This window comes from Miscanthus floridulus, chromosome 9 (genome assembly GCF_019320115.1).
Source record: "Miscanthus floridulus cultivar M001 chromosome 9, ASM1932011v1, whole genome shotgun sequence".
Taxonomy (NCBI): domain Eukaryota; kingdom Viridiplantae; phylum Streptophyta; class Magnoliopsida; order Poales; family Poaceae; genus Miscanthus; species Miscanthus floridulus.
Window position 1 is genome coordinate 18,370,773 of NC_089588.1, and position 15,963 is coordinate 18,386,735.

The 15,963-nt window shown below is 47.3% G+C and overlaps 2 protein-coding genes across 3 annotated transcripts; one reads left to right on the forward strand and one right to left on the reverse strand.

Annotated features, from left to right (window-relative positions):
- Positions 1 to 340: 340 nt before the first annotated feature.
- Positions 341 to 4,019, forward strand: LOC136483496 (RING-H2 finger protein ATL8-like). The gene is made up of 2 exons (XM_066480576.1): positions 341 to 829; positions 3,059 to 4,019. Exons 1-2 carry the CDS (start codon positions 516 to 518, stop codon positions 3,498 to 3,500), a joined length of 756 nt encoding a protein of 251 aa, XP_066336673.1. The 5' UTR covers positions 341 to 515; the 3' UTR covers positions 3,501 to 4,019.
- A 4,415-nt stretch (positions 4,020 to 8,434) lies between these two features.
- LOC136481478 (uncharacterized) lies at positions 8,435 to 11,339 on the reverse strand. Of its 2 annotated transcripts, none has more exons than XM_066478820.1 (2): positions 9,896 to 11,339; positions 8,435 to 8,490 (listed from the first exon to the last, which is right to left on the reverse strand). In XM_066478820.1, exon 1 carries the CDS (start codon positions 10,909 to 10,911, stop codon positions 9,928 to 9,930), a length of 984 nt encoding a protein of 327 aa, XP_066334917.1. In that variant the 5' UTR covers positions 10,912 to 11,339; the 3' UTR covers positions 8,435 to 8,490; positions 9,896 to 9,927. The 2 variants fall into 2 exon arrangements, with proteins under 2 accessions (XP_066334917.1, XP_066334915.1); XM_066478818.1 differs by lacking the exon at positions 8,435 to 8,490 and adding an exon at positions 8,498 to 8,996.
- Positions 11,340 to 15,963: the final 4,624 nt, after the last annotated feature.

Sequence of the window (15,963 nt, forward strand, 5' to 3'; positions counted from 1 at the left end):
TTCACTGCACTACTAATGTTCCGCCGAGCAAACGCTGTGCACGCTATTATGCAAAGATCCTGGGCTACGCTACACCCAAGTTGACAAATGCAAGTCTCTTAAAAAAAAAAGAATTGACAAATGCACGGCGCGTCGTCATTTCCGTGTCCGCCGCCGCCGCCGCGGCGGCGGCCGCTCGTTCTCTCTTTCCCGCTAGTGCGCCCGTTGCCGACTGCTCGCCGCCCCGCCCTGAAACTGAAAGCCAAGTGGGCACGGCAGCGAGGCGCGCAGGCCACAGAAACGGGCGGCGCGGACGCAAAGGCAACAGCATCCGAGTAGCAGGCTAGCTATCGTATCGAGTGCGCACCGCATCGGCACGGCCCACCAGCCGAGCAGTCCAGTCCACCACAAAAGTCCCCACACCCCACAGATGCTGCGGCACTAGCAGGCGGCAGGGAACCCAGCCGAGAGGGAGGCGGGCGAAGGGCTCTCTCGGTCGGGGAGGCGAGGCCGCGTCCGCCCGCGCGCGGGGCGGGATGGCGTCCGGCGTGTCGCCGAGCATGGCGCTGGCGCTGGCGGGCTTCTGCTTCAGCCTCATCTTCATCGCCTTCGTCTGCTCCCGCCTCGCCTGCGCGCTCCTCCGCCGCCACCGCCGCCGGGCCCGCTCACGCCTCGCCGCCGCCCTCCCGCGGTACGCGTACGCCGACTACACCTTCGCCGTCCAGGTCCACCACCCCGCCGCCGGCGGTGGCCTCGGTGGGGGGCTCGGTCCCGCCGCTGTCGCCGCCCTCCCCACCCGCGCCTTCGCCGCCCGCCCCCGCGGCTCCGGCGCCTCCGACGCCGACTCCCAGTAAGTACTTCCCATCCTCCTCCTATGTCCCTCGCGATTCGTCGCCGCCGCTGATGCTCTGGCCGGGCCGGCGATCGGCGGTCCCAGTTCCAGCCTGCGCCCGTACGCCACCGCCTCGCTCCTGTAGCTGTAGCGTCCCCGTCCCGTGCAATCTCGCGTGCGGTCAGGCAGGTGTCGGTTCGCGTCGGCGGGGTCCAGTCGGTTACGTGCCGCGCGCCGCGCGGTGGGCGCGTTCGTTGGTTTGTTCGTCCGTCCTGTACCGAATCACATTTGGGGCGCTGCTGCTCCTTGTAGTTGCGAGGAGCGCCCTCGGGTGGGTGGGGAACGGGATCTCCCTCCCTTCTCCCCCACTCCCCTTGCAGAGATAATAACATTGGCCGATTGGGAATTCTTAGGTGTTCTGGCGGATACCAGAGTCACTGTCAGTGCTTATGAAATGAGATCATGCTCGGCCCTGTCTTATGATCCGTACTTTTTAGTTTTTTTTAGCCAAAACATTTTCTGATTCACACAACAAATAAGTTAATAGTATTTTCAGCCTGAGCTTATCAGCCAACAGTTATGCTTGTCTGCCTGTACTGTTATGTTTGTCGGCCATAGATATACCAGTTGACCTGTTCTGGGGACTGGGGGTGGGATTGAAACGTGAAATGGTTCGAATTAGGCTGTCTTCAATAGGAACTTAGGGGTGTGGTTCTGACTAATTTATTAGTCACATCGTCGTGTAGCCTTTAGGAACTAATATGAGTTAATTATAAAATATTAATAGACGGGACAATTTATTAGCCTAATTATCGTCATTAGCACTATTTACTGAGCAACATGTCAAATCATGACTAATTGGCTTAAAAAATTCGTCTCGCAATAGCACAATCTGGCAAGTAGATTTTTTCATTAATATTTAATCTTCTGCAGTGTCCAATCCGATGGGCAAAAACTAAAATTTTCCTGTAGGATCAAACCCCTATACTAAACTAAAATGGATAGAGATCTAAATCAGTCTGTACCTATACGGGAGATCTATTTTGACTTGCCAGAGAGGCACAACCCAAATATGGGCATTCTTTCTCTTGGAAACCCATTTGCAGAAAGGATTCTCTTTTGATACCGAATAGGCATTGAACTTTTTGCCTGTAGCGCTATCCAAAGGACGAATAGATTTTAGGTGTTGTTGGTGGAGATAGTCTTAGTTGTTGAATGTGAATGTTAGTCTGACCTTGGACTGTAGCACTATATAAGTTAACACAAGTTCTACTGCATCCTCATCGGTATGTGGAAATGATGTTTTGACTGATTCCAATAACCGAAACAAACTTATGGGAAATCATGAATAAACTTACCTCCCGTTAATTAGTGTTTTTACCGTATTATTCGGTGTTTTCCCAACACTTCGCCAAACCTGTGCACTGTGCCTCTGTGCTTGCTTAATGCTGCTGGGAATCGTGAAGATGTCCTTGCCACCATAGGAGATAGCCTTTTGGCACCGAAAGGGTTGTCAGTGAGGATGTTGATTGCGTTCTCAGTACCAAAGAAGCTGTCCTTGAGGATGTTGGTGCCTTGTCCTTGATGACTTCGGTGCCTAAATACAGTGGCGGTGCAGTTTTTTTTAAGTACAAGTGTACTGATTGTTGTGCTTCGCTGGAGATTGACAATGGAATCATGATGTCCCTCAGCTTGCATTGTTACTGAACAGCTAAGACCACTTGATCAATTCACATGACATCAAAATGGGGTATGGGTGTTAACTGTTCATGAAGAAGATGGGTCATTAGGCATTGTTATTGAGTAGGTTAACCTCACTTGCGGTGCCTGATGAAGTGAAACAGGAATCAGATTACGAGTATTCTGGCTGAATACTGAACCGTGAATTTAAAATTTTTGTCACTGTCAGAACTAGATATTTCACCCCAAGAGTTCTCAACTTAGTGCCTGTACTATTCTGCACAAGTTGGTTTGTATCATATTTACGTGCCTTTGGTTTTCTATAGCTTCACTGAGTTTACATGAGAACACAAACCATCTGATGGTAAAACGTGGAGGGAAAACAGTTTCAGTCTGAGTCATAGAGCGTTCCATTCTTAAACAAAGAGAGTAGTAACCATGCCTGGCATCCTATTCTCTCATCAAAGTGAAAATTGCTGATTTTCATTTCTGTTCCGTATCGATAATTCTTTAGCAACCGTCTTTGATGGTACTAGTCACTGAACTGTTCACATCGTTTTCTGGCAGGTGCGTCATTTGTCTCGCAGAATACGAAGAGGGGGATGTGCTACGCGTTCTTCCTCACTGTGGTCATGATTTCCACATGGCCTGTATAGATTTATGGCTGGAGCAGAACTCGACCTGCCCCGTCTGTAGAGTCTCATTGCTCGATAACCCTGACAGCGAGCACACTGCTCCTCCGCCTCCGCTACCCAGTGTGGTGGTGATCAGCCCTCCAAGCTCTCCTGAACCGTCAGCATCAGATCCATGCCGGTGCCTGTTTGCCGGCACCGGGCACTCGTCAAGGTCATCAGAGGCTCCTAGACATGAGGCCGACCAGGAGAATCAGGTGGCATCTAGGCCATCGGTGGACGGGGGTGCTAATAGCATGCCGCTGTCCGAAGTTAACCCCACTCCTGAGAATAACAGCCAAACAGTAAGGAAGCAGCATCTAGGGCCCTGCAAATAGCAATAGCAGCTGCCTGGAGTCGGCGAGTCGCTGTCCTGCAGGCTGCAGGGTGAAGAAGCACCTGTACAGGGGCGGATGTCTGGCTGGCTGCTGTAGGTTGGAATTTGTTGTTGGAAACGAAACACACTTCATCAGTTCAATATTCATGTTGAAACACAGCAAACCGTGGTACACGGATACCACAGAGAGATTAAAGCATCAGTGAATTCGCCAAAGGCTAGTTATTATTAGTATCATTACCTGTTGGCATCAGCAAATAGGAAGCTCTTGACTGGTTCCATTTGAGGAGAGCATTTGAAACTAACAGGATTTTCTGCAACAGAGATTAAAATAAACTTGTTTTATTTGTTGGTTGGTTGGTTGGTTTGGGGTGTGGGGGGAGAGAGGGGGGATGCAGCTGTTTCACTCAAGCTAGGCATGAAAATACTGTTATTATCATCGACCAGCAGAAATGATCAGACCATGTATTATTAACTACTTCATCCTTCACGAAGAAATTACAATCATTTATTTTGAGGAGTTAAACAGTTTTGAGTATAAATAAATGCATAAACAATACTAACATTTATGATACTGAACAAGTACCGTCAAATAATCAGGGAATTCATAATAACCCTATTTTTAAAATAAATGTTAATACAACTTTCTATAACTTAGTCAAAGTTAAAAAAAAATAGACTTGGTTCAGATATAAAATTGTAGTTGTTTGGGGACGGGGAGTTGCTAGGAAACCTATCGCAGTGTGTTGAAACGTATGCTATAGCTAGGGTTCAAAAACAATTAGTGAAATTTCAACTGAATTTCGATAATTTTAGGGGTCATCGAAAAAAAAAATTCTGATATCGAAATTGAAAACCTTGGCTGTAGCATCGTGTGGCCTGGATCCAATGTGGGAAAGTGTTTTTGTCAAGCACATACGATGACACCCAACTCGATCCTAAGGCCCAATTGACCTGTGAACCCCTCCTAATATATTTTCATAGCTATGACGCTGCATAAGTCAAATTAGTTTTTGAAAAATAATAATAATGACATGATTTTGTATTTAGAAGTGTACATAGAAGTGCTTTTGGTTATTTCTTCATAATTAGGAGTAGGTAATTTAGATACAAATTTTAATGGTTATTTTTTTTTTTGACAATGGATGAAGTGTGTAGTTTAGATGCAAATTTAAAACTTGTTAGATATTAATTTTGATAACGGAGATGGTTAGATGCAAATGTTTCATAATGATATAGGTGGATAATTTAGATGGTTATTTTAGAGTGTTTTCTTAATGACCGATGTGATAATTTTTAGAAATCTAGCGGTTATTATTGTCAATAACAACTAGAGTGTACCAAATCATTGACCTTATGTCTTTTGATTTTTGTAAGAATTTCTAAGATTTTTTTCCTAGTGTATCTCGTGAGGCATATAGGTTTTAGAAGGATATGGCCACCAAACGGTGACCAAATTCAAATGTGTGCATGTTTAAGAACAGAATCCGGATGACCAGTGTCTCTCTAACAAGAAGACGTGTTGCAGCTCATATCAAGAAATTTGGTGAGCTCCGGAACAAATACTGGTGATCTTTCCGGAAGCAGGAATTTGTACCATTGTAATTTCACCCACTTTTCGGAGTTAGATTACTGATCTTCTTTTATTACTTGGCCTGCTTAAACTTTGGCTGAATGGTAGATTCTCGCAATATAGTGGCAAATATTGACATGCTATCGTTATCGTTAGAGTTTATATATAGGCTGGACCATGTAAGTTTACTTGTGTATTATAATGGGCATATTTACTTGTGTATTATAATGGGCTTTAATATTTAAACCTATGAGTAAAGGTGAAATATACGATATCAATTAGTACCATATTGCTAGTTAATGTGAATGTAATGGTTCTTCTCTGTATATATATATACCAACCCCTCTTGATTAAGGTACACTAGAAATACGATGTGAGGAGCTCTATAAGTTTGGGAATTCTTATTAAGGGCTTGTTTGGCACGGCTCCTCCCGAGGGTCTCCTCCGGAGGAGCCGGAGCCGTTTTGGAGGAGCCACAAATTGTGGCTCCTCCAAAACGGCTCCGGCTCCTCTGTTTTTTACTGAAAAACGGCTCCTCCAAGAAAACGTTTGGCAGGGCTTCTCTGGAGGAGCCGGAGCCGGAGCCGGAGAGGAGCCCTGCCAAACAAGCCCTAAGGTAGACAATTAGATTTTTTTTTCTTTCTCTCTATCTATTGTGCCCACCATAGTCTATTCCATCTCGACGGCCGAAAGAGTCCTCTTGGGGCAGAAAGAAGGCGAATAAGGTTTTTGGGAAGTCGAGGGTGAATAGCTTGAGTCAGCTAAGGTCGAATACATCAACAAGACTCGGTGAGATCTAAATAATAAATCTAAATAACAGCACCGTTGGTACTCCTCCACCATCCCACTCAAGGTTACAAATTTCTAACCATTCTGCTATCGTTTATTTTATTCATTCCAATAATGCTCACTTTTATGTGTATGTTAATTTATGAGAATAACATGATTTATTTCATTAGCACTGATATCGTGCATATATTACCTATTCTATGATTTATATTTGGGATATAATACAACAAATGCCTCTAAAATCCTATTTTCCTCTCTTCCTACCGTAGTCATTCTGCGGAAACAGTGGTATTGTCTTTGAGGTTCCACAAGCGAGTAAAAGGCCAAAATGGCACCAACAGCTTTCTTTTTTGCCAAAACGGTGAAAATATTGAAATTTTGAGGATCATCATCTCTCTAAAACAAAGGCTGGCAAGAGATGAGTAGTCCTGCCATCATCACTACCATCTTTCTTTTTGTGCCATGACAGCGGCCATCGTACGTGATCCGTACTTTCTTCTCACAATTCTTTCTCCCGTGCCACAATCACAATCCTGATTTTCCTAATTAGATAATGGCTATCGTACGTGCTAGGTATGCTTTCGCAATCGCCATTCATGAAATTCAGGAGTAATACACAGATAGTGAGGCCGCTTACAATTGCATATCATGGGCGATGATGTGAATTCTTGCGACGATAGACATGTGCATCTGGCCAGTAAGATTAGCTGCCTGTAGAATTGGCACAGACCCAAGCAAGAATGCGCAGAGACTAAAAACAGAGCGATCAGATGGAAGATTGAACTTGTCGCCTTCAGCTTCTGGAGAATCACTAATCCATATGGGAGTAAGATTAGCTACTTGTAGAATTGGAACAGACCCAAGCAAGAATGCGCAGGGACTAAAAACAGAGAAATCAGGACTGAACTCGTCGCCTTCAGCTTCTGGAGAATCGCTGGTAGTCACAATCACAATCCATATAACCGGGAGGTTCACCAGACTTGCAAGCCTTGTATAACCTTATTATACAAATATAGTTCCTTGGATGCTTGAATTTTCCAGACGTGCTGCAGTGGAGAAACAAATGGCAGGCCTGCTATCTGAATTTGAAGGCAGCAGCCATGCCTGAAAGCAGGCCTGCCATCTGAACTTGAGGGCAGCAGCCATTCCTGAAATAGTGTGAAGTACTACTCCATTGGCAGCAAATCAGCACAACATTTCATCTTCAGAGTACAGACAGATCAGCAGGTCGGTCGCCATTCAACATGCATCAGTCTGTATACGTTGCATAGCTTCAAAGCAATGTGTCATGAATCGTGAAAGCAACACTGCATTTGGCCGACCCCAACTCCAAACCAAGGCCATACAGCTCACAAACCACGACGAAGCTGGCCAGATTCCATGGCCGCCGACGTGCCGTGCCGAGAACTGTCATCTGGATTCTGGACTGGAGCCTGCCTGCCTCAGCCTGTTCTTGGGGACAAGGCCCAGCTAAAATCCAAAGACAGATTAAAAGATACTGATGCTGTTGTGCGTAGAAGTGTGTACGTAGGGTCCGTTTGCTGAAGCTCCGCTTGATTCCGACTCTTTCATGCACTATATAGCTATATAATCAAGTAAGGATCTATTTTTATCTCTCTTTTTTTTCTCAAAAGAAACTATAAGTCGATGAAGTCACTATTTTTAGTTTCAACAGCTCTAATCCTCTATGGCCCCGTTTGCTGGTCTGAAACTTGGTTGAGACTGGCTAAAAAACATTGTTCCGGCTGAATGGTTGTGAGAGAAAAATATTGTTCCGGCTGAAAAAAGAAGCCGAATAAGCCCGAATATGGAGTAAGCCGAATATACCGTAGTAATAACAAGGAGCCAAAGCCAGACCCTACAATAAGGAAGAGGACACAAACAAAGAAGTGGTGATTTTGTCCTGGTGCAGCAACATGGTTGCTTGGTTGTCCTGGTGCAGCAACATGGTTGCTTGGCAAACAGAGTAACAAGATATGATGATGCTCACATGACAGGTGACAGCGCCATCAGTCCCTTTCACCTGCTACTCTACGTATTCCTATTGCCAATTTGGCGTGGCGCATCAGATAAACTCCGGAGAAGAAAACAAAAGCCAAAGCAGAAAGCACGCAGCAGAATCTGGGAAGCCAAGCTCTCACAAGAGTGGAACTGGGAAGGAGAAAGCAGTAGCCTGCACTCATCATCATCCTCAACTTGTTTTTGTTTCGTATGCCTGGTCAGCTTGGGACCAACTACCATCGAGCTCTTGCTTAGTTCCTCCAAACTCTTGAAAAATGTACTATGCAAAAAAAAGATTACCTATCACATTAAACTTACGGTACATGCATGGAGTACTAAATGTAGACGAAATAAAAAACTAATTGCACAGTTTACTTTAACTTTGCGAGACGAATATTTTGAGCCTAATTAGTCAATATTTGGACAATAATTCACAAATACAAACAAAATGTTACAGTAGGGAATCTTCACTATGTAAAATTTACCCATGCAAACTTTGCCCAACTAAACACCGCCCAAGTGCATGCATCATTTCCTTGCATTGATACCCCCTCTCATGCTCTGTTTATTGTAAACAGAGAGAGACAGTCATGTGGCCATAAATTATGACAGGGACATCACTGTGTACCTGCAGAAATTACATGATCAAATAAACAAGATGCAGGAACCAAATGGTGGTTGTTGGAAGAATGCATGTGAATGATATGATAGGCTCCAAACATCGGTAAACATGCAGTGGATCTCTGGAACAGTGGAATTAGTACAAAGATATTTGGTGGAGATGATGCAGGAATCCATTGAGGCACAGGTTGTTGCCCTGTGCTGCTGTACTAGGAATTGTGCTAGAATCACTTATATCACTATTACTGCAGCATTCCATAAACGGAAATGCTATACAACAACCGGGTGTTTTATCATCCGGTGGCACACGAATTTTTTTGGCTGCGGAACCGCAAGTCCGCCGCGCCCGCGTCGCTGCAGCGCCTACGCCGCCGTGCTTGCGCCCGCCCGTCCCCGCGCCGCCGCCGTCGTGCTCGCCCGTCCCTCGTCCCTGCGCCGCCGCCCCCGGCATCTTCCTCAAGTTCAGTGAGCTTCTTCCCCAACTCCGATGCCGCCACCAAATTTATCTTTATCCTTTCGTAGAAAAAAAATTGTTATTTATGATTTGTTACTTGTGATTTGTTAGTTGTGCCAAGGAGTAAGAGAAGAGAGGAGGAAGATAAAAAGTATCTATGGGGAAAAAATTCAGGTGTTATCGGATGCTAAAACACCCGGGTGTTAGACAAGCTCTTCCATAAAAACAGTGACGAGCAACAGGATACAGATAGGGAGGTACTCCTAAGCATCAATTCTTTCTAGTGTACTTCAAAGCAGGAAGCAACCTGGACACCATGATTTCATTTCATGGCTAATCACAACAATGCTGAGGGCCTGTTTGGTTTACAGGATTTTCAAAGGAATTCTAAAGGAATCGGAATCCTATAGTTTAAAACACTGTTGATTTCCTTCAGCTGCGCAGTGTTACTTCCTACGTTTTTCCTGTGTTATGGATTTCTGTGTTCCAAACAACCCTTCTAGTTATTTACCGTGTTTTTCCTTTCCTCTGTTTTACCACTACACACCCACCCCATTCCTGTGTTTTTTTTATATTCCAGTGTTTTAGATTTCTGCATTCCAAACAGGCCCGGAATAAAGACACACTCTATGATGACACTGTATAATCCTTTGTTAACTGTACGAGAACACAGAGCTAAAATTATCCGGAAAATAAAGCAAATTAAAAGAAATAAAGGAAGAAGATGACCCAAAAGCACAAATCAATCTCTCCTCTTTTTATACCATACCAACATGAGATTCATGGTGTCTTCCCAAACTCATTCGACACACCGGAATCTACAAATATCTAGATCGTCAACGCAACCATTTTCCTGGTTGGATTTGGTTTGGTTTGCTAAATACCACCAAATTCAAGTCAAAAGGCAGAGGGAATATGAACCAGCAGGCAGCAGTGAGCGACAGAGCATTTGGTTGACCTCATCATCAGGTGGCATCACCAAGATGAGGATCAAGGCGGCGTCTTGAAGGCCTGCACGAGGAGCGCGAATCCGAGCGCCTTGGCCTCCTCCTCGAGCCAGAGCCTGCTCTCGAGCGCGCTCCTGGCGCGGAGCATGACGACGGCGCAGCCGGGCGGGTCCTGGAACCACCAGCCGTGGAGGTCCCAGAGCACGTCGACGGGCGCGCCGTCGACGAACACGGTCTGGTTGCCCCGGAAGTTCCAGCGCAGGCGGCGCGCGTGCACGGCGCGCTTGCCGTCGACGCTGACCCAGAGCTCCTCCTCCCCGGGCCTGCCGGAGGCGGAGGAGCGGCAGCAGCCCACGGCGACCTCGTGCTCCGGCGCGCCCTCGGCGAACCGGACCCGCGCGGTGTGCACCGCGGCGCCCGGCGTCTGCCCCGGCGCCGCCGCCACGACGACGCGGTCGGCGCGGGACACGGGGCGGATGGAGCGCGCCCGCGGGATCTGGCCCTCGAACTTGGCCTTGACGAACTCCGCCGCCAGGTCGCCCACGGCCAGCACCACCTCGGCGCCGGCGACGGCGACGACGTAGAACCCGGAGACCGGCTCCGGGGACGAGGACGGGGAGGAGGACGAGGCCGCGCCGCCGTACCTGGCGGCGGTGAGGTCCCAGAAGAGGGCGAGCGGGGGCTTGTGTGCCGAGGAGGAGGAGGGGAGGCAGCAGGTGCCCTTGCGGCGGCGGAGGAGGACGGCGGGGGACGACGCGGTGGGGCCGGCGAAGGAGAGAGCCGGGGCTCCGTGCGGCGAGTGCGACCAGGTGAGCCGCAGGAGGAGCGGCGGCAACGACGGCGCCTGCGGGGTCGCGCGGTAGGTGACGGCGACGGAGAGCGTGGACGGCGGCGCCGGCGAGGAGGAGGAGGAGACGGTGAGGGTGGACGCCGGGGTGGTGCAGGCGACGCGGACGGCGCCGTCGGAGACGCAGGACGCCAGGTCCCGCACCGAGGACGGGAGCAGCAGGCTCGACGCGCTCACCATTCCTCCTCCGATCTGCTGCGCGCGCGGTGAGGCGTGGGTGGTGAGGTGAGGGGAAGAGGAGGAGGCGTGCGAGTGTGAGAGAAGAGGGGGGGACTGGACTGCGGGGGTGGGCGTTATGGATGGGCGACCGGCCTCAGCCCTCAGGTGGTGGGCGCGGGCGGCGACGTGGCAAGGCGACCCGACGGCGGGCGAGGGTGGCGGGCGGCACGGCACGCTCTGCAGCCCGCAGGCAGAGCACGAGAGAGAGACGACTGGTAACTGCCGGAGGAGGAGGAGGCGGCTTCGGCTTTAAGGCTGTCGGAGGCTGTGCTGGCCGTCGGATCACGGGCGGGGCGGACACCAACCGTCCGTTCGGCTTCCGCCCCGCACGCACGCTTATTTGTTGCTGTGATGGCGTGGGCGTGCAGCTTCTTGTCTTCCACGCGAGCTCCGAACTTTGAGAGCAAAGCTTGTCGGATCCTTAGGATTTACAATCTGTCACTCGCTTTGCAGAGCCCAAACTATATTCATCATTTTAAATAAACTATGAAAAATTAACTAATTCATTTTAAATTAGAAAAAAAATTAAGAACTGATTTATTTTAGATTAGAACAAAAATATGAATCCATTTGCCAACGTTTTGTAGCGCCGACCGGTAGATCTGTAGCCGTGTGTGTGGTCTCTGGCACTCGAAAACTCAGGATTTATATTAGTTCAATCAACACGCCCTACCTTCAGTTCTAGCGTCTGTTGGTGTTCGTGAGCACGAGTGCTCAACGAACAGATGAGAATGCTATGAGGCTTCGTCCTTAGAGAGAGCTTGGGCCTTTCTGGGGTAAGGGGGTGTTGCAATGAGAGGATTGCGTTGTCCTTCATCCTCTTTGGGGAGGCATTGTGCCGTCGTTGTGGCGTCAACAGCGTGGTGTTTTGATGCCGTCGGACACCAATCAAAACCTTGGAACGACAATCCTTCACCACGTAGATAGATCATAGTTAGGATTTGCAACTGGCATGGCACCACTGGCCTATAAAAATGGCTTCGCTAATTTTAATCCACATATTTGGTACTCTACTCGAAGTATGGATTCTCTTGGTTCATCTCTAAATTTAAAATAGCATAAATAATATGAAGACTTAAATAAATAAAGGGAAAAACTATGGGCAATAAAACACTAAGGACAATTAAAAAAAAATCCAAATCTAGCACCAATAGATAAATTATACTTTTTACAATTTTTTTTTGATATTGGTTCCATTTTTTTTGAAAATGAATTAGTTATGTTTTTTAGAAAATAACATATCCCATTATTTTCAGAAATATAAAACCACCGTTGAACCCAACTAGATGGCAAAATCTGTTTGGTATCAATAGTTTTGATGGTAAAAAGTTTCGGTTCTAGAGTTTCATCACGAAAACCAAACAACAATAGTTGGATAGACGAAAAATGGACGTTTTATGGTCTATATCTTGATTCATATATATAATATAAAAATAAAAGTATCTCTTTTCCATATAAAGTGTAACATAACAAAATCGTGGTTTTCATGGCCCTGTCCTGCCCGGGATACTAGGACATTCGTAACAACTCTACTTTTTTTTTTGTTTTAGGCCATGTTTAGTTCACCCCCAACTCTCAACTTTGACACTATGTAAAAAAAAAAGATTCCCCGTCACATCAAACTTGCGGTACATGCGTGGAGTACTAAATATTGACGAAATCAAAAACTAATTGCACAATTTGGTTGTACTTTGCGAGACGAACGTTTTGAGCCTAATTAGTCATCGATTGGACAATTATTACCAAATACAAACGCAATACTACAGTGCACTACAGTGTCGCTGAAAATCCGGCGACGCCACTTCCGGACTAAACGCGGCCTTACTTAACTTTGATCAAATATATTAAAAATATTAATATTTATAGTATATAATTAATATCATTAGATACATCTTTGAATATATTTTCGTAATTAATTTATTTGAACATACTAATATTTCTATATAAATCTAATTAAAGTTAAGAAACTTTTAACCAACAGGTTTCCTATAGGTACAGATAAAAAAGACTAGAGGGAGTAGTACGGCGGCGTCAGGGGGTGTCGCCATCAGGCTGCAGAGTGAGTGTCAGTCCAGTGACACCGAGAATGGGCAGCAGCCAGCAGGAACGCAGAACGCATGTTTCCACAAACTGAATGCAGCATGCATGCTGCTGTCGCTGTCCGCCCTGTCCCTCACGACGCCTTTGTCCGTCCTGAGTGCCTGAGCATCTCTTTTACCCTGATAATCACATTAAAAAAGTTTATAGTACAATAACAATAACATTATATTTGTGTTTAGATAACGATACTTTTGTCGTTATAAATTATATATGTATTATAAGAAAAATTAATAGCCAAAGTGTGATATTCGAGACCACATCAAATCAAATCGTGTCCTCTCTATTTTGAGAGGGAGGAAGTAAATTGAATTTGAAGACTTTATTAAGTAAAATCATATAAACAAACATAAAAATCATAGACACGTGAACGCTGTTGGTTAGGATCATAAAATCAGACTCTTTTAATTAACATTGTAAAGCCAATAAGATTATATAACTAAACTAGGGGCCGAGCTAGGAAATTGTGCGAGGGGGCTCATCTTCCCTTTCTTCTCCTCCACTCTTCTCTTTGTCTTCTTTCTCCTTTCTCCTCTTCATCCATGGCTATAAAGTTTAGAGGGGGCTCCATGGGCTCTATGGGGTAGGGGCTAGAGCCCCCAATCGGCCCACATTGATCTGTCTCTGAACAAAACTATAGATTTAGCTATCGGCTTGTTCGGCTGATCGTTTCTACGGCTGATAAGCCGGCTGATGCTGTTTTGTTGTGAGAGAAAAACACTGTATCATGACTGATAAGTTCAAGCGATCAGGGTGAATATGGTTTCCATGGCCCACCTCACCTCTCACTCTCTCATTCAACGACAACACCACGACCAGCTCGTCATCACCGAAAGAGAAACAGAGCAAAAGCGATTGCACATGGCTATGTGTGTTGAGAGAGTGGGCACTTGGGCAGGTCAACTAGGCACGAAGGGGCATGTGGGACCGAGGGTGGAGAGCAGCAGTGCGGCGGTCAGAGACCCAAGGGCGATGGCCATAGGTGCATTGTCGAGCTGCGAGCAAGAAGAGGCGCACACGGTTGGCTCCGTCACGTCCTCAATACGTTTTGGGCGAACTCTGCTTGCCGTGTTTTGGGCAAGCTCTGCCCCGTCCTGATGCGTAAAGGCATGCTGGGGGCGTAGGACTGGGCAATCAATTTTAACCGATACTTCGGTTCGGTTTCTTCGGTTCTCAGAAACTTTGGTATCTAGAAAACACAAACCGATCGGTTTGTCATAGAAGGAGAAATCGAGCAGTTCGGTGTAGCCTTTCTTCGGTTCGGTTTTCGGTTGAACTGAACAAACCGACGAAGACCGCGCGTAGGAGAAAGAGGCGACGAGCGACATCGCTCGGCCTGCGCAGCCTCGCCCCCGTTACTACCGCCGTCCGACCACGCGCCGTCAACGAAGAGCCGCCCCCGCCGTCGAAGAGCAGCCAACCCTACGCGGTCTTACCGTGCTGCCGACAAGCCGCTTTGCCGCGCTCCACGCTGGCGCGCCCCTGCTGACGACGAGCAGCCCTGCCCCTGCGTAGATGAGCCCCCGCTGCCATCGAGCAGCCCAGCTTCGCGGTCACGCAGCTCCACCCGTGCTGCCGACGCGCCACCCCACCTGGCCCGCGCAGGATTCGCTAACGAGAAAGGAAAGGGGAAGAGATTCGAGTGCCTTCCGTAGGGTCTGAGGAAGAGGAGGGGTCGAGCGGATAAAGCCAAGGAGAGGGAAAGTGCGTGCGTGGAGTCGACTCGGGAAAGTGCTGGCGGTGTTGAATACTTCAGTTTGTTCGGTGGTCGGTTCGGTATTACCCCAAAACCGAAGCCGTAGCTGAAAACCAATCTTCTCATATACAGAAACCGAAACTGAAAACCGAAAGAACCAACTTTTGGGTTCTGTTCGGCTCGGTTCGGTTCGGTTTTCAGTTTAAAAGTGCCCAGCCTGACGGGGACAAGTGGCAGCGTTGGCACCCGTGGGCCAGGTTTCATGGATGTGTGCGTAGGAAAGGAAGGGAGAGACGGGAAATGAAGAAGAATGGAGAAAAAAAAGAAAGACTCTGACATGTGGGCCCTACTTGTCAGGTGGCTAATCCCATTTTCGGTATCCCTAAACCGAACAAAAAAAAATGAGAGTCACGTTCTTCTTCAACCAAAACGCTAGACATGAACCCATCCCTAAAAACTAAAACGAAACCATCACGATGTCTCTCGACCAAACACAATCTTAACTTCCAGGTCCTGATGAGCTAGCGCTCCATCTAATGTGTCAGATAGTTTCAGTTGGAGACAAAGTAAGATACTAAAGGCGTGTTTGGATGAACTAGCACTAGTGATTAGTCCAACTAGTTGGGTTCTATGGACTAGTGAACTAACAACTAGTTAGGGCTTTGGCTAGTTGTTAGACCAACCACTAGTTCACCTATTTAGATCTTCAAAGGCTAAACTTTAGCCAACTAGTTGTTAGTTCCTGAGATCCAACCAGGCCCTAGTTCTTGCCTCCCATCTCGTCCTCCTTTTATATGGTCCGTTGCTTCTGATAGTAAACTCTTATCTACTGCTCTGCTCCTGTGGTCCAGTAATCATTCGGTCGATCAACGAAGTTGTTAGCAATAGATAAATATAAGAGGCAGCCGTTGGCAGGGGGTCGAAGTGGAAGGAAGCGTCGGCAGATGAATGGTGGCAAAGTGCGGACACGCAGGACGCAGCAATGGCATGACGATGAACACGCGAGACGAGAGAGGAGTAGGAGTGCTCCGATCCACGCTCATCACGGGCTCACCTCATCCCACCAACTACCAATTAGTGCAGTAACTGCCACTACGATGCGCGCGGCGGTGGAACGGAATGCAATACTGCTACAATGCAACTCGTGGAATTAATAACAGTTACGACTCACAGTAATTGAGGCTGGATCGAGAAACGGATAAACAATGCTTTGCTATGCT

Coding starts and splice junctions, on each gene's coding strand:
- LOC136483496 (XM_066480576.1), top strand. CDS start 516: ATGGCGTCCGGCGTGTCGCCGAGCATGGCGCTGGCGCTGGCGGGCTTC. Junction 830..3,058: donor GCCTCCGACGCCGACTCCCA/GTAAGTACTTCC, acceptor GTTTTCTGGCAG/GTGCGTCATTTGTCTCGCAG.
- LOC136481478 (XM_066478820.1), bottom strand. CDS start 10,911: ATGGTGAGCGCGTCGAGCCTGCTGCTCCCGTCCTCGGTGCGGGACCTG.